Source organism: Cottoperca gobio, chromosome 13 (assembly GCF_900634415.1).
Source record: "Cottoperca gobio chromosome 13, fCotGob3.1, whole genome shotgun sequence".
Taxonomy (NCBI): Eukaryota; Metazoa; Chordata; class Actinopteri; order Perciformes; family Bovichtidae; genus Cottoperca; species Cottoperca gobio.
Window position 1 is genome coordinate 17,569,010 of NC_041367.1, and position 23,778 is coordinate 17,592,787.

At 40.4% G+C, this 23,778-nt stretch overlaps 1 protein-coding gene across 1 annotated transcript in view; it reads left to right on the top strand.

Annotated features, from left to right (window-relative positions):
• The window catches only part of LOC115017827 (LHFPL tetraspan subfamily member 6 protein), a 39,881-nt gene extending 18,135 nt beyond the window's left edge, over positions 1-21,746 (top strand). Inside the window, exons 3-4 of the mRNA XM_029446527.1 lie at positions 17,001-17,099; positions 20,950-21,746. Of these exons, the coding sequence (XP_029302387.1) occupies positions 17,001-17,099; positions 20,950-21,068 (218 nt within the window). The 3' untranslated portion in view covers positions 21,069-21,746. The remainder of the gene's footprint in view (positions 1-17,000; positions 17,100-20,949) is intronic.
• Positions 21,747-23,778: the final 2,032 nt, after the last annotated feature.

Here is a 23,778-nt window from a genome sequence, read left to right on the forward strand (position 1 = left end):
ATATATTTTTGATTCATAGATGGAGGAAGTTGAGTTTCCTTACAACGTAATGTCTGTGCAGAGGAAATACAGTTAATACCATTTATAAGTGAGGGTGTAGCACACTCACAACATGAAGTGTGATCCTGGGGTACGGATGCTTCATCTTCACACTGTAACACTTATTCCACCTATCTGTCTGCCACCACAGTTTGTTCAATTAATTTACAGCTTTCTCCCCAGATTTGGTTTCACACCTCCTACCACAAGTTGGTTTTCATTCGAACACTGCGGGTGCCAAAAGAAAATGGGAAAAACGCTATTTGTCCAAATAAACAAAATCAATAAGATTAACTAAGATGTTTGGATTCCTCCCAACCAATCACGATACACCTCTGTCTCCCAAGCCGAGGAGCTAATGGCCGAGTTCACATGCTGTGTTGCCAATGTGAACAGTTTTAGTCCTGCAGTTCAGTGTGTGCTGACCAAAATACTGCTGCACTGCACCTTGTCATTTCTGCATTTTGGAGTAAAATGGTTTGCTCACAAAGCCAACCCGCACATTTCACTCATTGTGGCCTGGCAAGAATTTCAACCACACTGCAGTACTACATACTACAGTGACTGACAGGGCTGTTTGTCACTCATGCAATATTATAAACCTTCCTGCGCCGACTGGATGGACACACCACTCACTGTCACCGCCTTTCCATCTGATTTACAATGAACTTCAAACTGTGAAAAATAGCAGTTTTCTCATTGTTAGCATAAATTATCCAGCAAAACTCACTTTTGCATCCACAACACCTAGTGGAAGTAGTTATTCAGCATGTATGGAGTGTAGAGAGTTTTTGACTCATGTCATCATCAGAACTGCTCCCCATAGTTTGGTGATTGGTTTGCCAGCTGGAAGGCTCAGTCCATTCTCAGTGGAGGTTTTCTCAGTTTACAAGCTGTGTGATGGGGTATAAGGACGAGGATTCTGGTGCTTATTATTCTTAAAACTTCTACCTCCTGAAAAACAAAATATTTTTTTAATGATAACCTCATGATGCACAAGAAGTAGATGAAAGTAAGAACTCCACTTCTTTTCCTCTGGCTCTTTTATTAGGTACGCTGCTTGATACTGATATTCTGATCAATAACAGTTAGGAAGACATTTTACGTTGATATGTTTTGTCTCCCTCCAAAATATTATTTCAGCAGAAAACAGATAATAAGGGAGTTAGGGCACAATTTCATGAGTCTTACACAAAATTCTTCTTTTTATTTTTTGATGCAGTAAGCACATTTTCCATTATTTGCACCCTTTTGGAAGAATGAGGAGTCTAAATAGACTTATCTCAAATAAACTGCACTGACTTACAAAGAGGCTCCTACCTGAAAACCAGGCTAGCAGCAGATGTGTTTCCGGGGAGTCTGTATACATTGTGGTCTGTTCTACTAATTGCTCTGCTGCGTTGCTGTGCTCCAATTGTATATGAGTTGGTTTGTATGTGCATTTTCTATATGCAATAATAACCCTCTTATCAGATCCCATAAAGAAAACATGTATAACGGAGACACTGCAAGAGTCTTGCGGAGCGCTGCCTGCCTAGTTGGCCTTGCCATATGGTGTTGGTAAAGCAGCCAGCGCCTGGGGAGGATGCAGCCGTATGGTGGCCGGAAATACACAGTCACAGCAGTATGGCAAAACAAGACAGGAAAGGAATGCGAGTCTGCTTGCTGCAATGTAAAAAACAACAGACCCAACATGCGAAAATGCAGTGTGACAGAGACAAATGAATGAGAGGAGGAGAATGGAAAGGGTCAAACATGACCTTCAGACTAAATTACAAAGGTGCGCAGAGATTCATTTGTTCTCTGCACTGCCATAAAGAATAATGTCTTTTTAATACATCACTCTGCATCTCTTCCCTCGTCCTGTCCCATTAGACATTGTAACAAAAAAAAGAGCTGTGATAAAATCAGTTTTCCTCTAAAACGCCACCAGCTTCTTATTGAATTTAGTCATTGCCACAATGTCATCAATGACAGTGCGAGTCAGGCCTGCTGCCGGTTGACATTTTAAAGGCATATGGAGCATTCAGAGGATTGATGAGGGACTAAAAAGGAATCTGTTAGCAGCAATGAACGGATGGGTGAGTAGGTGACTCTCCTGTATTTTGTGTGACCTTTTCAGATTGACTCTGAGGGTTTCGGTGCCATCTGTGCCCCCCGGGTACCACTAATCCCATTGCTGCTACACTCAGCAGTAATGGGTACATTTGCAACATGCCCCCGGTCTTAGTAACACACACACACACAATCGCATACACGGGAACACAACACTTCTTTCTTTGTTGCTGTTTCCACTGGAATACATCTCATATATCTCCCTTTGCCTTTCGTACTTCTTCTTGCATTAGTGTCATTGTGAGTTAGTGTGATTTATAGTTGATGCTTACTCTCTGCTTTTGTCTGGATATTTCGTCAAAACAAAACCGAGTGGATTTGTTAGAAATAATATATCAATTAGCTATTCTGTAATGTTTACTCTTCATATACCTTAGCTCACACACATACACAACATTAATTAACATAGAGACATGATTTAGAGATTTGGAAAGCATCAAATAAGTTTTTCCTTCCTTTGACTTGAACTTCAATGCGCCACAGATGTATTTGTTGTAGCTATTGTTGTTGCCGCATCAGCTTCTGTCCATCTCATAATGCATTTTCAGCCAGGGCAGATTCCCTTTTCATTCTTTTGTATTCTCTCTTAACCCCATCGGCTGAACTTTGAAGTACTCCTTCCTTTCTAAATGAAAGTGTACTGCCTGGGTGTGTTTATCGACTCACTCGTGCTGTCACGTTCATGCTTATGTGCCTGCAATGCCTGGGCTTCAAAATAAAATCTTTTGAGACAGAATACTTTAGTCCCTGCTGAGAGGAAGTCTATTTTAGCTTTGGCTCCATGACAAAAACTAAACGTGGTGCAAAGGAATTACAATTCTGTATTGGATGAAGGAACCACAAGTAACCAAGAATTTATGAAGTAATTCCCAAATGTGAACTGATGCCTCGTAAGCGCACTTATACACACACCCTACCACCACCACCAACAAAGTCAGCGTTTATCGGGATGTTGGTGATCTATCCTTGGCCATTTCTGTCTCTGGCAACTTAATTTCCACTCTTGTCTTGACAATGCGGAGACCGCTCTGTGTCAGGAAAGGTTTAGTAATTTGTTTAGTTTGACACTTGCCTCAGCAGCTTGCTTTGCTGTCAAGTGTGTTTCAGCTGCTAGAGATTTCTCTGCTTTTTCTTTTCATGACAGTTCACCTCATTTTCCTCTGCTCTGCATTCCCCTGTGTGGAAAACCCCACTCTTATGCCCTGACTCTGTTTTCTTCTTCTCCTGGTAAGTGAGATATAGTGTAGTGGATGATCAAAGTCTTCCTTCCTCATTGTGGTGGAGGAAAACAGAACAAAGCTTCAGGATATGGCAGAGATCTCTCTCTGGGATATGAGCTGTGGACTGCCAGAGCTTCTCTTCTTATTACTCTCCTTTTGTTTAGTTTTTATAATGGTAATTAGTTTTATTGCAAACACCTTGAAACTGGTGCGGGCAAAAGATCTTTCCTCAGCCATCAAGAGACCATTTGAAGCGTAACAGAGAAACCTAAATTGCAAAATGAAACCCTGAGGAAGTGTTTTTGCCTCGATTTGACAATTCTCTCATAATTTGAAATAATTTTCAGACGTAAGAAGTGATGACGAAAAGATTTCTATTTTGAGGTGCGGGTAAAATTGATAACAGCAGGATGGAAGAAACACACAAGATTGACAGTCCAGCAGTGAGATCAGAGTTAAGCCAAACTCTATTGGATGTGTGCACCGTGGCCGTATGCAATATTTTCTCCTCGCCTGTGATTTATTATTGTGAAGCTTTCATGCAGGACAGGTTTTTTGGTGTTTTTCATTAAACTGGCTGAAGTGTGTAAGTGCTTCCCTTAGGAATGATTCATCACCAGTTTGCCGGGACGCAACCAGGCAAACTGGCATTCTGCCTCCCTAACGTATGAACCATCGGAGCAGTTGGAAGAGTTTTCTACCTGGTGTCCCCCCTGGTTTCTGTTGTTCATTCATCTCAACATTGATTTTAATAGTTGGGGAGGTGGAGGTGCAACTTTTGAGGGATGGATAGTCTGCGGGCTGCAAAGTCTGATCTCATTTATATTTTTTATAGCTTACAAGGAGAAACACTATATTATAACGCAGCACAACAACACTCCCTCCTGGGTGATGAATTGTGGGTGATTGCCTTTGGGGACAATCAAGCCAAAAGTCAGACTTACATTTACCTTTTTTTCAGGGACAGTGCAGATCTTTGCATGCTGGCAACAACACAGCATGTGTAAATAAAGATCTTAACACTGAGCCCCACCACCACTGTTTGTCTGTGATCATCAGATCAGTAGCTGAGTAAGGACATGGTGACCTTCAGATTTGGGGGATGGGGCGTATTTCTTTTTCTGTAGGGACTTACCCCGTGGGCTGAACTCCACCTCTCCTCCATCAAGAGTTCCCATGTTCCCAGACACCAGCGATTGTGTCTTAATGAATTCACTGAATAGTAATCAGGCAGCCTAAGTCCAGGGGGTGGGGCAGGGTTTAACACAGAAGAGGTCCTGTATAAATATGCAGAGGAATTTATTCTCCCGCAGTCATCACATTCCTTCTGATTTAGGAAAACAACAAAAATGAAATTGGGGTTCTTGCCTTTGAGAAATGTCTTTTAAGTTTTGTCGCTTGTGTTGCTGTCCTGCTTCATCCGTCAGTAATTTGCTTGTTTGCCTCATTATGGAGTTGTGACAATTCTGTTTTGATTTAGCGCGTGTCCTCGGGACACCCTGTGATTATTATGTGCTCACTGGCTTCAAATCGCTCCAATTCTGCGTGCGTATATTTCGCCGCAGAGACCCTGTTTATATAAATCTTTCAGCACCACTGGCCAGAGGTTATATCCTCTAACATTAATCAAGACTCAACAGACTCCTAATCTTTTATCCAAGTCCTGTTAGCCCCACGGACAACCTCTTTATGGCTCAATCAATCAGACTGACTAGCACCGAAATGTCCAGTGGTACATTCTCAACAGCCCTTGTCTGGCTATTCAGTCACTGGGAGGTTACTAACAGGTAGAGTAATCAACATTCAAGAGAAAAAGATTCATCCTCTGCACATGCAATGATGACCAACAATTCGGTCTTAATTTGTGAGCAGGAACAAGTTCCCCTTAGAGCCACATACACTCAAGTGATTCAATCAGGAGACGTATTGTGGACAGTGAATGGGAGCCTTTGTGGACACATGACATAACACGGGCAAACTTTTCTCCCTCATCACTGAGAGCTCCGTAATGACACAAAGTTTCGCTGTGAAGTTTCACAGTTTTATCCTACTAAGTTGATCTCTAATTCATCGTCGGCGCACCAGACCCAAATTTTATCTCTCATTTTAAGCTTCTGAGGAGAGACGTTCATGTTCATGAATACTGATGGAACTTTATAAAGCTCTATTTGCACGGAGCTAATATAACCTGAGGTTGGGAAGTGATTTGTATAATTAAGGGAGATCGTTGATGATTTTAATCCTGATGCGTCTGCCATGGTTGCAACTCAGGCAACATTCCAGTGCAAATGACTTGACACATCTTGGTGAAGTCAGAGGTCCCCGGGTAATACTTACTAATCCCAAGCAAATTGAATTTGTTTTTGGCATCTAATGGTGTCTTTTTCTTTTAGATGCAAAACATTGCACTAATAAAACTGGAGGCTGTGGTGGAAACTGTATAGGAAGGCTGGGAATGCTTTTGGGAGGCAATTTGAAGCTTAGCTTTGCATAGTGACAACTATCAAATGTTTCACTTTGCAGACTTGTATCCAACACAGTGGATTTCATTTTCTGGTACTAATGCTTTGAAGTAAGAAGCTAATTAATGAATTATATGAGGTTTGAACATACTTTTCTATTAATCCTGTGTGAGTTGAGTGTAAGGCAATCCTGTTTTAAAGTGGAAATGCACTCAAACCACCCTTACTGCAGGATAAAACCGCTGGTGCTTAAAGCATTGTTCTGTTTTTTTCTTCTTCTTTGAAACATCTCAGTGAGGGGCAGTTTTGCAAGGATTCAGGGAACTATTGATTTTCATTCGTCCTTGCTCCCATGCTATAAGCTCTGGATTCATGCCATCCACTGACTCTTATGACATGAATGCCTGCAGCTAGATTGAAACCATATGTTTGTGTGAGGCAGTAGTTAAATAGAGGTGTTAAGTCTGCATTGAAGCATGGTAAAAAGAAACCAGGGCACCATCCTGTTTTAAAAGTTCTCATGTTATTAGGAACACATGATGCTGGAAACTTGCTCCATTGTTCGTTCTGCATTACGTCATGCTTTTTCCACATTTTGGACACAGGATCAAGGGAAAGCCATGGATTTATATAATAGAATTCAGTTTTTTAATATATTCTCTGTAATTACCAATATAAAATGTTCAGCCCACTTGCTGTTGCTTAACCCTTTGGGTTTGCATGTGTGTGTGGGTTCACACTGATCCAGCTGGTCTAATTTCTTTACCTTCAATGTTTTTGATTTAGTTTGCCTCAGGGCTTATCTGGCAAAAAATGCAAACTGTTTAGATGAAGAATTAATGAATATGCATGTCAAAAGAAGAACCAAGTCATCACATTTAGCCAGAGCTCTGACCAAAAAGTAAAAATGAATCGTTGGTTCGGGGGAAACCCCTCAGGCATTCTGCACAGTTCATCATGTTTTACCAATACCAGGCATTCTTTAGGCAAAATAAACAAGTGTCACTGTCATATATCTGACTATATATTCCAGATGTGATTTAATTACCCGTGGGTTATTCAAAGGACTGCATTGCTACGAAGACAAGGTTTCACCAGGAGGCTGCCGTTTCATCGCTAACATTTATCTCAACACAACAGCATCCGCTTCAATTAACCTCAGTACCTTTTTACTACCCTGTCAGAGATGCCATGGCAACATTAAAAGGCACGATAATGCTAAATCTTCATATGAAATGGAATTGGTAGCCTTTTCTTGACATCTGTTTAGTTTCAATCTGTTGAATCACCAGGGCAGAAATAGCTTTTCATCCTTTAGCGGACAGGATAAACCAGATATTATATGATTATGTAGGATCACAATACCAATTCAATATCATCCCAAATGTCAGGAGCACACACAGTCCCGCACAATCTCATCTCTGCCTCTCTGTTGTATTGCCCTATTATGTTCTAATTTGGACTATTCTCTTCTTCCTCAAGGGCTCTCAAATGTCACGATAACAGCATGTAATACACTTGAGCTTCATCATATAATCTTTATTTATACAAACGTAAGAACATTTTTATAAACTATTTTAACTTCTATTAGCTTCAACATTTTTAGAAACATCAGCACACGTCACCACTAATAAACTCTCTTTCTCGCAGTGAGTTAGATGAAAAGATTTACACTTTCAGGTCTGTACGCTAAATATAGAGCTACCATACATCCATCCTTTGTCACCTCTCGACAGAGCCAGGTTAGCTGTTTCCCCTTGTTTCCGCTCTTTGTGCTAAGCTAACCGGCTGCTGGTGGTAGCTTCATATTTACCGAACAGACACTCATCTAACTCTCAGCAAATAAGAGCTTTTTCAAAAATGTCAAACTATTCATGTTCAGGGGAACTCTTATTTTAACCTGTTTCTATCTGTTAACTCATGAAACTTGAATGAAATAGTATTTTCTTTAATGTAAATACGTATTTACTTCTAAACTGGGTAAAATCTACGGCTTCAGTTTCATGCTTTGTTTTCAATATATGTGTTACAGTGTATTAGGTTATATTCTGGTGTTACTACAACCTCTCTAGAGAGATTTCAACTCTTACTGAATGGTTTTCACATCACACCCACGCAATGAAATGCTCGGAGCAAAATTGGCCCTTTAGTTTAGGGAATGTTTGATTTTGGGGAGTTGGGGAAGGCTGCATAAACTCAATCCCTAGGGGTAATAAACTAGCCTAGTGTGTGTGTGTGTGTGTGTGTGTGTGTGTGTGTGTGTGTGTGTGTGTGTGTGTGTGTGACAGCGTGAATGCAGCGGCCGGCACTTTAAACACATGCTATGGAGTACTTTGTACACTTGGCAGTGGGAGTCAGTTTTTCCTCGATCCCTGAAGCGTTGCATTGTCTTTTGAAAGGGGGCTCTTTGTGTTTGCAGTATGGAGCTGCTCACATGATGAGTCCTGGTACTGTCAGAGAGGCATTTTGATGTCTGCCTGTGTCTGTGTGGAAGATACTAAAACATTCATTGCATATTTGGATGCTATTAACATGAATATTAAAGTGAAGATTGCGGTGTCTTTGATGCCCCTCTCCCTAGAAGGCCTTGCGTTAGCATGTTTACTACTCATTGCAAAGGGTAATTAAGGCAGGAGTGCATGGCTGTAGCTATATGCTGACTTTTCGACACGTGGCCTGCTCTTTGTCAGTGGGAGGAGGTTGCTGCTCAACACATCAGACATGACCCAGTTAGAAGAGCTCCACTTGTAGGAACATATGAAGTGGATCCTACCCTGAGGAGGATTTCCATACCCTTTGGCTTTGTTGTTCTCCTCATACAGTTTCTTCTTCACTCCACTTGCCCCTTTGATGGATGGAACAGCCATCACTTTTTAAATTGAAATTTCAGACTAGCATGCTGATTTGTATAACACTTTGCAGAAGGAGTTCATATTTCCTTTTCAGCATGTTTTCCCACTTACTTTGATTTTTTTAAATTACTGAAATTTCAGTTAAATGAGGCTTAAAAACGGAATCTGCTGTAAGTTGGCTTTGACTCTATCTTTGTCATGTGCAAGTAAAGTAGCTTATTGCCACCAAGCCTCACAATGATAATAAGTCATTAAAATATTGCAAGATATTGCAAAAGCTAATCTTTCCTTTGACTTTGGTGAAAAAGAAACAAGGCAGCAAATTAACGCCAGTGCAGCATGGTAGCAGTCAGGTGATGTTGACGTGGCAGATTTTCTCAGATAGCCTTCTAATATAAATGTAATCATTGTTTCTACTGTTCTTCATGCATTCCAGCATCAGTTTAACACGGGAGGGACTACATGTACAAGAGAAAGCTACAATTGTGCAACACTTTGGAAAAGCTAGAGGAGGAATTATTTTCCTTGTTTTTTCTTCTTTTTGCCCGCCTCTTATTTTACTTCTCTTCACTGAAGGGAGGGGGAAGAATGTCCAATTTGCAATATGAGATCAGAGGAGACATGGTTGAGGTCGCAGGGAGGCGTGGGTTCTTTGTAGCTGGAAAGAGTGAGACATACAGAAAATATCTGCGCCCTCGTGTGAAAAGCTCATTCTCCTCGCACATGCAGAAGACGTTGTCTTTTGAAAGTAATTTGCTACGTATTTAGCACACCCCCGTTTCATCTGTATGCATGTGTGCTATGTTGTGCTCCTGAGCTGTAGATGACAAGCTGTTTTTCCTGCTTAATACTTTCCCACTGCTTAATGAACCAGAAGTTCATTTTGCTCTTGTAATTGGTGTGTTTATTAATTACCGGTTGTAGCCAGAAACTGTGACAAATGAGTGGTGTGATTAGATAAGACCAGCTCCTGACAGAATGCCTGTAGCAAAAGCGCTGAAACAGATCAATATAACACAAGCTGCTCCTTCCGCCCAGGGCCAGTGATGGTGACTGATGGGTGGACATGGGAAGGAAATGAGACTGTGTTACAACAGGAGAGAGTGGCATAAGCCAACAAACCAGCACCTGCTGTACTGTACATCACTTTGAGCTTATTCTTTCCCAGTCCTTAGGGATATGTAATCAAAACTGACAATGTAACATTTAACACAGTCCCACTTTTGACATTTTCCATTACCATAACCTTTGAAGGACTTGTTCGCCTTTGATGCTAGGTTTTTCTTTGCATTTCCATTGTGTTTTACAAACTGGGATGGTGTCCCCAAACAGCATCCATCATTGCATCACATACAGTTTTTCAGTTTGCTCTACATGCCTCCTGTACTGTTCCATCAACCCCTTTGGTACATCTTTTTGCATTCACCTTTGCTTGACCAACAACATTCAGCAGCACTGCCTGAATGCACCTGGATTTAGCATCACTTCCTCAGTTGGTTAGTTCTGAGAAGCCCTCTCTAAAGCAGTAGTGAAAAAAGACACTTACCAGATCTATATATTAAGAGAGATGATTTTCAGAACCAATTTCCATTCTATGAAATGTAAAAAAGTATCTTGGGGTTTTTTAAATTCTTAAAATAACCCTATCCCTCATTTATTAAAAACTACATTTCGAACAAGTCATCTTAATCTGAGACTAAGTAAAATTACATGCAAAGCGAAGACTTTAATCACAAAAATGTGAACTTGATGACCCTAACACTACTCCCAGTGTGCTAATGGCTGTTTAAAACACTACAGTTAATGTTCAGTTTATTATTAATGAGTCCCAGAGGGAAACTGATATACAGCAGATAAAACAAGACCGGCAAATATGCAATACATGACATAAAAGCAAGTAAAAGACACAATGTGTCTTTTTGAAAATATAACCATGCAGACCTCACATAACACGGCCTGACAATGAGTCTTAAGTCCTTTGATGGCTGCTGGGATAAAGGACGGTTTGTATCTGTCTGACCTTTTCTTTGGCCAGCGTTGGCAGATACCAGAGGGAAGAGGGAGAAATTCGTCATGGAGAGGATGGTCACACTTTGAATGAATAGTCAGAGCCTGGTGTGGAGCTTGTTTGTCACAGAGCTCTGTTCTTACTGTGGTCAGTAATGCACTTTCCTGTGTTTCATATTAAAGTTGTAAAGCCAAAAAACAAACATGGAGAAATGGAGAATACTGCAGACTGGAAAATCTTTTTTCTGTGTAGTCAGCCATCACACAGCGGGAAATGTATTGCAAAAACATTACAGTAGGGAGGAAGCATGGTTAAACCTGAAAAACATCTTCGCCATGAATACACCTCTCGTCCAACTGGATGATCGAGGTTTAATCTTTGGTGCTGTTCAGAAAAACCCACAACATTTTAGCAAAGTAATCAATCAATATAAACAAGAAGACTATTGGCTAAATATAACGCTTGAATGCCAGCCACTGATGTTTACACATCACTTTGCACATCACATATCACACGTGCTTCACATACTCTCATTAAATCCCTCCATCCTCTGTATCCCCCTCATCCTCCATCTCTCACAGCTCTGGAATCCTGAATCTCCAGATCCCCGTCTCGCTCACATGAAAACACCAGCTTCGCCGGCAAAAATGCTCACATAGGAGTAAGCCCTTCTAAAAAAAACGACTGTGTTGATCCAACTTTGATTGACAGAGCGAATCAAAACCTCGTAAGAAAAGCAGGAATGCAAGCTGTACATGCTGATATCTGCCTCGTGTTTCATGTGAAGTAAAAAAACATGCCTCAACATGCAGAGATGGTAGTGTTGACAGGCTGAAGAGACACTGTGGGAACCTGTCTCTTTCTCTGATTTATGCTCAGAATAACAAACGTGTTTTTATTATCCCATTTATTACACTAAATAATTTATTTACTGAATAATTGCTTGCGGAAAAAAGCATAAATTGTGTGACATTTTGTTGAATGCTGAACAATTGTGCACACATTGTACCAGCTATCTTGTGCCTGATGTTGCACAAAATGCCTATTTATTTTGAATTTGTAGTCCTTAAGATTTAGGCCCTGGCTTATTTGATGGTAACCATGGAATAAGCAAGTGTGGTTTAATAATACAGAAAACACTTGAGCTACAGTCAGATTAACAGGAGAGCAACTGGCATATCTCTTTAAAGGCAGTGGCTGACAAAGGTTTTCCTCCAAAACACCTGCAACTCCTCATCTAACAGCTCACTGTGGCTGCTCCTTCTTGTTACATTACTCCCATGCGATATTTAAAACTGATTTTTGACCTACAATAACCCTTGTCTTGTTTCGTAAAACAAGTTGTTTTTTTATGCTCGATCGCTGTCAGCACCAATGTCAGTGGCCTTCAATGTGACGCAGCAGCAGTAGGAGATGTTGGGTTTGCATTGGCAGTAACTTAATAGAGCTCTGATATGGCTGAGTGAGCAGTAAGCAATGATGCTGATATTAATGAGATAGAATTAAAAACAGTAACGCTGGATTACATGCTGCATTGCTGAATCAATCATACATAGGCAATTTGTATCCAGTGTGGGAATGGCGGACTCCACCACGTACAATGGAAATGACTATGTAGAGAGGCAATTACAGAATGTAAATATAAAATGTAAAACAGCTACTGCTGAAAAATGCGTTTGATTCCATGAAAAACTTAAGGGTTATAAATGAAACTACACATTAAGATACTGGTTTGGTAAAAGTATTTGGGCATTTTATTAATCCTACCATCCTGCCGTATTCTGTCTTTTATTCTTGATATTAACATGTTTTTGGAAAACAGCATTGAAAATGACTGGACTTATTATTTTCAACAGGAAAAGACAGAATGACATGTAAAGGTGGATATTATTTCGACGGCACAGGCCTGCCTTCCCAGGTGTGGCTGCTCTTACATTTCCCTCCTTCATTTGGACGATCCCTTCAAGCCCAAAAGGGAATGTCTTACATTAAGCCGGTCCATTCAGGCACAGCCCCACTCCAATTCCCTGGCCACTAAAATTCTCCCCAGCTTAGCGGCTGCCTTTTCTCCCCGTCCTCTTTGCCCTTTTGAATGATAACCTTGAATAGTATTGTCTCGGGGCATGGAGGAGGGTAAAGAAATGCCTTGCTTCTTGACAGAGAGCAGAAACGCTTGACAAAAGGCATCAGCACTCCCTAAATCAGAGAATGTGGGGGATATGAAAAGGGGGCAGTTTTTCATTCAGGTAAAAAAGCGTTGATGGAAAAGGGATGGGGCACAATAGAGCAGCTCTGATGGAACAAAGCACTTCTCTGTGTGCTTTTTAAAGAGATTCCAAAAGTGAGCTCAACTACGATGATGAAATCTGAGGCAACGATATGCAGAAGGAAGTTCACTGTATTAAAGCACATTTTATGGATTGAACAATGATATGTGGGACTGATTGTATTTGGTTAAGTCAATTTATCTGAACTATTTCCCAGTTCATAGAATAGCCTTTCAGAGAAGCCATTAGGCCTGAGATAGTCATTGTGATAACAACCTCATGGAGATCAATTGAAACTCAATCTGTGAATAAGTTGTCTGGCCTCTTAGATTCTGCCCTGCACGCTCTCTGTGACCCTTTCCTCTTCTTCTCTTCTTCCAGAGAGAAGACTATCATCATCAGCTGACTGCCATAGCAACTTAAATAAGACTCCAAAATGACCTAAGTTTTTACAAACAGTGGTTGTTGGCAAAAAAGCAGCGAAGTAAACAAACAAACCTCGCAGGCCTGTGGTGATAGAACCTTTCCCATCTCTCAGAAAGCTCAGGGCATCTTTATGTTTGACCTGAGGGCACGGTGGATGCTGCTAAAGGGTAACTCGTTGTTTTGATGCTTGCTCAAATCTGTGAAAGGCACATAGTGGATGCAGGAGACGGGTTTCTCACATTTATGATCTTTTCCGTCCTGTCTTGTAGTTGCTGTGCAGCTGCAGCAACAGCCTTGTAGTGACTTCCACTACAATCCTCATGGCAGCTTAGTGGAGTTCTGCAATGATTTCATCATGAGACGGCCATCTGCTCACAGGAAAACAAACGAGCCGCTTGTTGACGTTGATCATGTTGTCTGAAAGAGAAGAGAACCTTTTGGGGAAAGCAATGAAATTCACAAAATACATTTATTGAAGCCAATATGGGGGGTTTAATCGTGGGCTTTTGCAGCTCACTGTTTTTCCTTCTACATAACATCCAAGAGTTGAATTTGACAATTTCCGATAGCAGTATGAGTATTCTGCCACACTTATGTTTTTGCTCTTCTATTTTCTGCAAAAGCGAACCAATTTTATCCTGAGGGGATCATTAAGTTTTATCTTATCTTATGAAGTGTAGCATGTGGTTTAGTGCTTGTAATTGTAGCGTGTCCGCTAGCTCAGTGATTCCCAGGCCAGCGGCCAGTACACCAGATTTAAAACATTTTGGGGGGGAAAAACACATTTTATGGTACAAAGTGTCTGAATAGTCACTCTGTGATGGGAAATGTAGGTCAGGAGCAATCGTTGCCTTAGTTTAAGAGGTCACAAGCCAAAAACACGGAGAAGCACTGCTGTAGCTGATAACCACATGATAAATGACACAAATCCCCAACTGTCTGTTCGTGCAGATCGGGGTGCATCTGTGTCAGCTTAAGAAATAATAAGGGCAGGAAGTATCAGTCTGCAACAGCATGCATGGAGAATCTGAGTCTGAGGTATTCTGCCTCTCACAAGTCCACACTTCTCTCTAGCAGCTTGCCTTGGAAACATTATGTGGAAGAGCATTTTGCATTCTTGGTAATCTGTCTCCCACATCCCATTCACCAGCCTCCCTACCGCTGCTTCCTAATAACCCACATAGTGAGTGTGGAGGATGGGATTTGACGAAATGAACTATAGTGACAAAAAAATAAATGTATCAAATAAATAAAAGCCAAACGAGAAATGCAGGGCCATATATGATACTGAATGGAATTACACCTTGGCGATGTGTTCATATTTGGTGTCTACTCCCACAGTGATTTGTGTTTTGCAGTATCTGTCTCCATCGTGGCATGGTAGCATGTGAGTGCTCACATTGATTCACCCACTGCAGTGTTGCAGGCTCTCTGAGTTTATCCCCAAAAACAACAGAAAACTCTAGAAACCTTAGATTTCTTTTACACAACGGAACTGAGCTTTTGTCTTTGTTGTAGTAAGAATTTCCCTCCTGTCTGTAGTCTTAGATTTACAGCATTCCATGTCATCATCATCATCATCATCATCATCGTCATCATCTGACCTGATGTGGAAAGTATGCGCTGACGTCTTTCTTTCCCCATTCTTCTCTCGGAGGTGCCTGCTACAGAGCAGCAGCTCTTTATGAATTTAGTCATTATAACCAATTTGTTAATCAAAGAATGACTGAGAATCCCTATACAGCTTGATTTTTCAAATGGAAATATTACTGTTTGTGGGATAGAATAACAATGTCTTTGGGAAACAAAGACACATTGCCCTGCCTTATTTTCTTTCATTCCCCCTTGTGCTGCAAGAACATTCAATTTGATTACATACTGCTGTGTCGCTCTGCTTTACACAACACTTGAAAGAGAATTTTACATTTTCTTAAATATTAATCATGAATACATTATTATGCTGGCATGCTCTACAGTCTTTACCGTAACAATTTTGAATCAAAACACATTGTATGTTAGAACATTTTAATGACTGTGTATGCTCACTTACTTACAAAGCATTTGTGTACATTGAAGAAGAGTGGGTTTTTTATGTTCATCAGAGGTCCGCAGTGGCTGCTTGTACAGGGATTTACATCAAATGCCTCTTTCTTGTGCTGTACTGCTTAACTAAATGTAGTCATTTTAGGGTCTGAATCAGAAACTCTTCTGAAGTTTTCTTAAGGGGCTGAAGAAGAAACGGCCGAGTTGTTACGTGCCACAATCCCCGAATCCCCTCTGATCCTGAGCTGTAATGACACAGACTTGGTCAGAGCCTTTTTATATCCTTTCATGCTCATCAACATGCCAGAGTTTCACTGAATTGATTTTCTACCACAGGTGCCATAATCACGCTATTTTCCCGCAGAAGCGAGCCGATGACATTTGCCTTCCTTCTGGCTGCGACACAGATGTCTTTTTCACTTTTCCTACTTCACCTCTGATGTTGGCCAGTTTGTCTGGCCCATCTGCTTTAGCATGTGGATTAATTCCTGCTTGTTATCTATGCCTAGATGTAATAAGGCACTCCTGGATGGCAGGAGTAATCAGGTTCGGAAGGCAGAGCTCTTGCCTTCTCTTCCTCTGCTGCCATCCTCACATCCCTAAACTGATAGCAGGGTAGACACATTGGAGGGGATTAAGCTAATGTGATGGCAGAGCAACCTACAGGGTAATTTCAAGAGACAGGCCTTGGCATCTAGGGAATAACTTGTCAAGGCCTGGCTGTAGGCTAATATTGAAGATATTAATCCTTAATGTAAATGGCCTTGACTAGATTTTACTCTTGTCTCTGTGTGCAGCTTTAAGTGTAGCCATAAGTCTCCCTAATCACTGACATAAAGCAGTCCCTCAAGGATCTTCCAGAGTTTTACAGTAATTATTGCGTACCAAAAGATGTTATTTTTCCACCGTTGCCTCGGTGAGAAATTGCCAAGCTATTTACATTATTATATTCGTTGTTCATGTGCTGCGGTTTCATGAGCTGCTGGCAGAGGAGCGCTTTGTTTTGTTGCTGTAAAAAAACGTGATGAAGTGTTAAAATCACAATCCGTGTCATTTTGCAAAGGGATTTGAGGTTTGTTAGGTGAAACAGTTGGAACAGGTTAGAGTTGCCTCCCCATCAGTATCAGCTGGAAACAGTTGATAAGGTGAGAAAATAAAATGATAGAGGTGAGGTGACACACATCATTCTATTGGAGAGCAGCAGCTCATTGTCTTTTTGATCAAGATGCGAGAGAATCCACACAATACTATGAATTAATTTCACTTTGCTGGATGCAACAAAGAAAAAAGACACACTACTTTGCATTTTTCTTCCTCATTAATGAAAATATTTTTAAATTATGAAAACCCACATAGGCAAGGTCTCCCTTAAAACAATGCAGACCTTCCCTCAAGGAGCTGAGTGAACACCTTGATGGTGAGAGTTTGTCCTTGCTGCAGTTTTCCCCTCACTAACGCTGTCTTGTCAGCCTCCGGTCATATTTTGTGATGTTTTTTTTAACCCCCAGGGATCAGTCAAGCTGCTGCGATTCCTTCATCACTGACATACTCTCTTTTCTTGTTCTCAGGTCTGCTCATAGGATCTGGATGTGCACTATATCCATTGGGATGGGACAGCGAGGAAGTACAACAGACCTGCAACAACAGCTCAGACCAGTTTCAACTAGGTACGATGTATACCAACACGCACACCTACAGCCTGCGCACAGCGCCTTACACGCTGATGCTTCAAACATGTGTACATTTGTCTTGTGTTCGCTGAATTTTCTGGCCCCACAACAGATAAGTGTATGAAAAAGTTGAGAACAGACTTTTATATCTGGCCGTTGACATTCTGCCTTTTTTATAATACTAAGGAGACACATCTCTCTGGTACTGTCATATACTGAAGAGACAAGATCCCATGGTATTTAGAATGTATGATAAAAAAAAGTCAACAGAATCTCCTGTTGCTGTCACTTTCTGAAGTGTTTTATAGCTATAAATATGTGCTGAGAATAAGCAGGAGCTCGATTCTGTGCTCTGTATTCAGCTCGCCTTCTCAGGACTATCTCAGACATAGACAATATTATGTTACTGTATCAGACACTGGGCAGGTGGAGGGGCTATTCATCCTGCAGCTGCTCTTATTTGATGCTAATCAAAAAGTGTTTGGTCTTCTATGTAATGTACATGGAGAAATTCATTTGGTGTGATTGCAATATTTTAATTAAATGTCACAGGTACTTTTTGATAAAGCTGTTGAGCCCATAATTTATGTAATCGTGTACACTTAGATTTGCTCTCTCTTTCAATTTACATCAACGTCCACCACGCTAGAGTTTTTGCCACTTTAAGAAGTAGTACTTCCTGACACAGTAAGATATGCAGAGCTTCTTAGTAAAAAAAACGACTAGTTAAAGCTGGGGTAGGCAGTATATTTTTGGCATCAACAGGCAACATTTCCATATTAGCCTTTCAGCATAATGTAATTCAAGTGGTCTGAGAGAAAACTAGACTGCTGCACCTCCTCTTGGCTCTGTTTTCAGGCTTTAGAAAATCTAGCCCGTCAGGGGAGACTTTGGCAAATCACAAGTCATTTCAGAGAGAGGGCGTTCCTATTGGCTGTTCCACATATTCAGACGCACGTCCCTTCAAATAGTGAAAGCTTGATTCAACAGTGGAATATCCTGCAGGAAACGTTGCATTTCCAGCATTGAGAATATTCCAACAACTTTCTACAATACAAAGCAACACAAACAGCGATAAACTATTAGCAACATTCTTATACATCTCGCTTCGCCGACATTGGAGTGAGCCTCCAATCACAGCATGTCATCTCAAAGGGATTTACAGGCTCCAAAGGTTGCAAGGAAAACAGGATGTTAATTCTTATAGAATTGCAGCTATATAATGGCATCAGGGTCACAATGATTAATGAAATGAATGACTAGTTACTGGTACGGGTTACTGTATGAAGCGTGTGCGTTTTTGGACGGGAGGCCCTTAGGACAGAGAGGGGAAAGCTGTATAATAAAGATTTCCTTTTCCAGAAAACTGTCTCTAGTGCCTTCCCTGGGTGGGCTACCGCTGGAATTACAATCATGCTTCAAGGTTATTATGGATGTTTGCCCAATGATGCCAAAATAAACAGCGTACCCAAGCTTTAAGTCCCCCGAGTGTCCCCTGTAGGGTGTGAAATCCAATCGTTAGTTTTCAATCAATGTTACTCAAGGGCAAGTTTTGACCTGACAGTGACACCAAAGCAACAACAATCAATGGATATTTGTTTCATGACAATCTGGTCAGTAGTTGTGGCGATATTGCTCTAGAAAGATGGAGGAACAAACTCACCTGAACGCCCAAACCAAACGTCAGCATTCTTAAAAACTATCACCAACAAGGCAAAAATAACTTATGTCTATCAGTATTAATTTAAGAAATGCAAGTTGATAAATACAGAAAATGTGACTGTTCCAGCAGCTTTTAAATCCAAACCATGTCCATGTTATTTAAGCAGATATAATTCTGACTGATTTAACTTCCTAAACATTTTATCTCAATTACTGAAATTTCAGACCATGTCATCAGACGTAATTATTTTGGATAGTTCTTTGAAAGAACATTCTCATCTTAGTACATAGAGTATGAATTATTGTTAACAAGTGTGTTTGCATCAGCATGCTGTTCAGATGAATGCACCGTAGTTATTTCAGTTTCAACTCTTTCTTGGTAGCATCATGACAAGACTGTGATGTTCTCCCATGAGAACTGTGGATTTCACACAAGTGATGATGTGATGACAGAGGACTTTGAATCTCTGCCTCACAGACTCGTTCATTAGTCATGAAGGGAGCACTCAGTACTTTAGTAATTCAAAGATGAATTTGAGCAGGATAAATTAATTGCATGTATGTCCAACATGAGTCTGGGAAATGATCATACTTATGCCTACAGAATGAATGTATGAAAAATCCACGTCACTGCTCTGACCTGACATGTTTTTGGATGGATGGAATATTTCCACATTATGTTTATAGATTACAGACACATTTAAAAAGAGGGGGAAGCTAAATTTTCATTAAGTGTGACGCTGACACAGAGAGAGATTCGCAACAGAAAATGAGTCTCTGAGAAATATGTATTGCCAGTTTTAGCTGTTGAATCAGGTTTCCACAGACGGCTGATATGATTTGTTAATGAGACGCCTCCTCCTCCTCCTCTCACCCGGCTTGTAATTAGATAACAACATTCAATCAGACATTTTTCCAAATTTTGATGTTTATAATGAGGAAATCTTGATGGTCATCACAACACTTTCCACATTTAGCATCAGATGTGGGTCATATCCTTGTTTAATCATGCGCATAATTTCCTTTGAGGATTATAGAATATGCGTTTTAAGGAGGCCCTTTATGTTTTAATTTGTGCTCGCTTTTTGGCTTTTGGCTCAGTTTCAGCATTTTTTCCCACTGGCGTGCTCTCCAAAAGTCTGTGTTGTGAGAATGCATTTGGCACCACACTGTTTGTTTGCAAATGAAGTTAAACTATGTTCAGAGCATTTGTTTCAGCGATACTAACTCTTTTTCACAAGAGGAAGGGAAATGTTGTGGCTTGAACAAAAACAGTTAAGCAGTTCACAACAGTTTGACCTCTCAACACTGACAAGTTAATGTTGTATCTAAGGCAATAAATAGAGGTATAGTGCAGTACACACAAAAATATTCTGTATTTCATGTCTTTTTAATGAACCGCACACGATCCTGACTGAGTCTGTCTGTCAACATGTTCACTAATACACAGCACACATACCAATAGAAGATAGTGTGAACATCCACCAACACTGTTCTACAACATACAGTTATAAGTTACTAGCACTTTATTTTCAAAATCAAATGGATTATTTAATTCTGCAAACGCACATTTAAAATCTTGGAATCAAGTAAGAACCTTCTTATGGCCCATAAACATATATAACCTGGCTCATCATTCATTGTTCATCCGTACACCACTGTCCAGTGAGAGTTGTTAACTGTTTTGGACGGGTACTATGTGCACACAGAGCAACGAAAGTAGAGATATTAAAGTTATGAGCACAACAAGTTAACATAAACTTTAATTTATATCACTAACAGTAAAAAGACTATAGGCATTTCTAAAACTAAAATGTCTATAATTTCAGGTACATGATTTAGAGATCATTTGATATCCTCCGTAGTTTATCTAATCTCTTTGGAGTAAACTGTTTTAATCTTGAGCTCTTGTACAGAAGTGTTTTCCCTTTATTGTAGAAGTGATGTGAGATTTATAAGCAGTGTTTTCCAAAAAGGCTCTATAAATGTAAACAGTGAAGCACTCTTTTAGATTAGACGTTCTGGTTAAACCAAAATCGATTCAGTTGTTCCCCGGCCAAAGGCTTATCTGTCCAAATGTTATTGAAACCTATTCATGGGATTTTGGAGATACCCCGCTGACAGACGGACAGATAAAATAAAAGGTGGAAATATATCATCCTGAATCCTCTGCTTTCCTCTGCAGGTTCCTGCCAGATCGGCTGGGCGTATTACTGCACAGGGGCTGGGGCGGCGGCTGCCATGCTGCTGTGCACTTGGCTGTCTTGTTTTGCAGGGAAGAAGCAGAAGCAGTACCCGTACTGAAGGGAGCTTCAGACAGACAGCACGAGACTTCAGGCGGTACGACAAAAGGGAGAGGACTCTGTGGACTCACACCAATACAGCACATCGGGCACCAAAGTCATGGTGCTCTGGACATCATGAGACACAATTCATCTGACAACTGCAGGGACTGTTTCATAATGCAACACACACATGGCTTTGAAAACTGGTTCCTCTCTTAAAAGCTGTTCTTAAATGAAAAATGTATGGACCAATCCTATTTGTAAAATTGTTACATTTCTTTAATGAAAAGAGTATGCTCTTTGTTTTGTCTTCCTTCTCTTCAGTCATTGATGTTTATGTGAATGTTTGCCCTGTGATGAAGAGAAAAGTAATATTGCTTCATTGTAATGTGAAGTGCTTCTGTCTCCTCTTCATGTCTCATCCTTGCCTTAAACACAAAGTGAAATGCAATAATCCCTATAATGTAAAGCAATCCAACACTGGCTGCCTGCTTCCTCAACCTTTTCACATCCCAAAAATCTAAGGATAGTTTATTTAACACATTCATAAAGATATATGTTGTGTATGATAATGTATTTTATCATATTAGCACATGTTTTGTATTCACTCTTCAAATTATTCTTTGTCATTATTCTCGTTTTGTAAATAAATGTTTATTGAAATTCTGGATTAAAGTGTTATTTCAGTCACACGATACGCCCCGAGATAAACTGAACAGACCTCTCACATTCCTAAAAATCTTTTCCCATGACCTCTTGATCCTTGTAGTGTTTGCTACATGTGGGAGTCCTTTCCCTCCCCCCAATCGATAAAGAGGATAAGGAGGGGCAGTGCTGTGAATTTAACTTTTCTCCATTATTGATGAGATAAATCCCACGACCTCGAGTCAGATTATTTGCCTTTTGATCAGGTTACTCGACTTCAAAGCGTCCGAGTCTTCCAGACAAAGCCTGAGACTGCAATCATACCCTGGGACATAAAAAAGCTGTGCATCCATCAGCTTAATGTCTAGGGGTATCTCATAGTTCCTCAACCTGAATAACAATGAACAATCGTGAGTAACAATGATGGTAACCTTTTCATAGCAATTACCACAGCTGTATGTGAGCTTTTCAGTTACTATTTTTAGTCATGTGTTCCTCCTTTGATTAACAAACAACACTTCGAAGATTCATCCAAGCTCGAGTGTATAAAGTCATCTCATTGACAATGCAGCTGTTCTATATTATGTGGCCCTCATTAGCATGCCCATTTTCTCACAATGCTCAGCAATCCCTCAGATGATACACTCCGCCCCCCTCCCTCAATCCTCACTTGAGAAATCTCTCTCAGTACTTGCTCTGTTTAATATGTTAGCATGGCTCCTCTGCATTCTGTTCTCCCTCTCTCTGATCTGCTGTGCTGATTGATATCACCTGTGATTGTTACAGAGTGTCAACCAGATGCCTCATCAGCCGGGCTGACACATTGGGGTTAAGTTGGAGCGCTCCTTCCTTTATACCTTTATACCCTCTTTCCAGTACCCATACCTCAGACTGACAGCGTACGATACTATCTAAAGGCTTGTTACTCGTAGGCGGCTGACTGATTAAAACTTGGAAAATGTGTGGTAACAGTGAAGTACAGACTGCTGCTCTCATCAGCTGACAAGTAAAAGGGATATTACAACTACTGTAACTGATGTGAATTTAAGATGACCAGAACTGCTGATCGCTGTGAGCACTTTTACATATAATTTTTAATACAGTGAGGACCACACACTGATTTATTCTCCCCGTTATATTAGGTAGACGCATATCAAACTTAATGAAAGAACAGCTGTTCTTGCCTTGAAGAAGGTCTCTGAACAAAAGCTTGCTTATTAAAAAAAGATTTTTGTAGAGATTCGAGATGTTTCTTTCATTAAGTTTTTATATACAGCTTTAGCCTCTCAGCTAAGTCGGCTACCGGCTGAGCCGTGGGTTTTTTTCTCCATTTTTAATTGGGGTAGAGGTCAAAACCTGGAGAAATTAAACCCAAACCATCTTTGTGGTTAGATGCCAATAATAATTTGGGTGAACTGACCCTTTAAGAGCACCTTTCAAACCTACAGGCTTTACATTTAATACGAAAAAGAAACATAGGTTGGAGTATCAGTACAGTATGGAGTATGGAGTACAGTAGTATGTAATGAACTGTAATGTAATCACTTTAATGGTTGGAGCCAAGAAACGAATGCCAATTAGCCAAAACTTGAAATACAGAGTCAAAATGACAAAATATGTATCTAAATAACAACAATTACTAGCAGGATTTCTTACTCGCTGGATTAGCTCTTCAGAGCTATAGCAGAATGATCACAGCTACAATGAGGCTAACTCACCCAATTGGTTGGGCTGGATCCAAACAATTGGCCTACATACAAATGTTGATTTTATTTCCTTTAATCTTGAAGGAAAATACCATTATGAAGAATAAAACATGGAGAAATCAAAGAAAATCATACCGCTAAGTGAATGCTACTAATGGTATAGGCAACACAATGGTATGGCGTCAGTTGAAAACACTTAAAATTGTTCAGCGTCTTCACAGTTGGAGCAGGGATTATTTAAAGGAGCAGGATTATTTAAAGGAGCAGGATTATTTCAGGGAGAAAGCACGGAATCACCTTTAAGCAGCCAGTTAAGATACTACATCAATTAATTTTGTCCAATTATTTTTTTCCCCAACAGTACCCTAGTGAGATAAT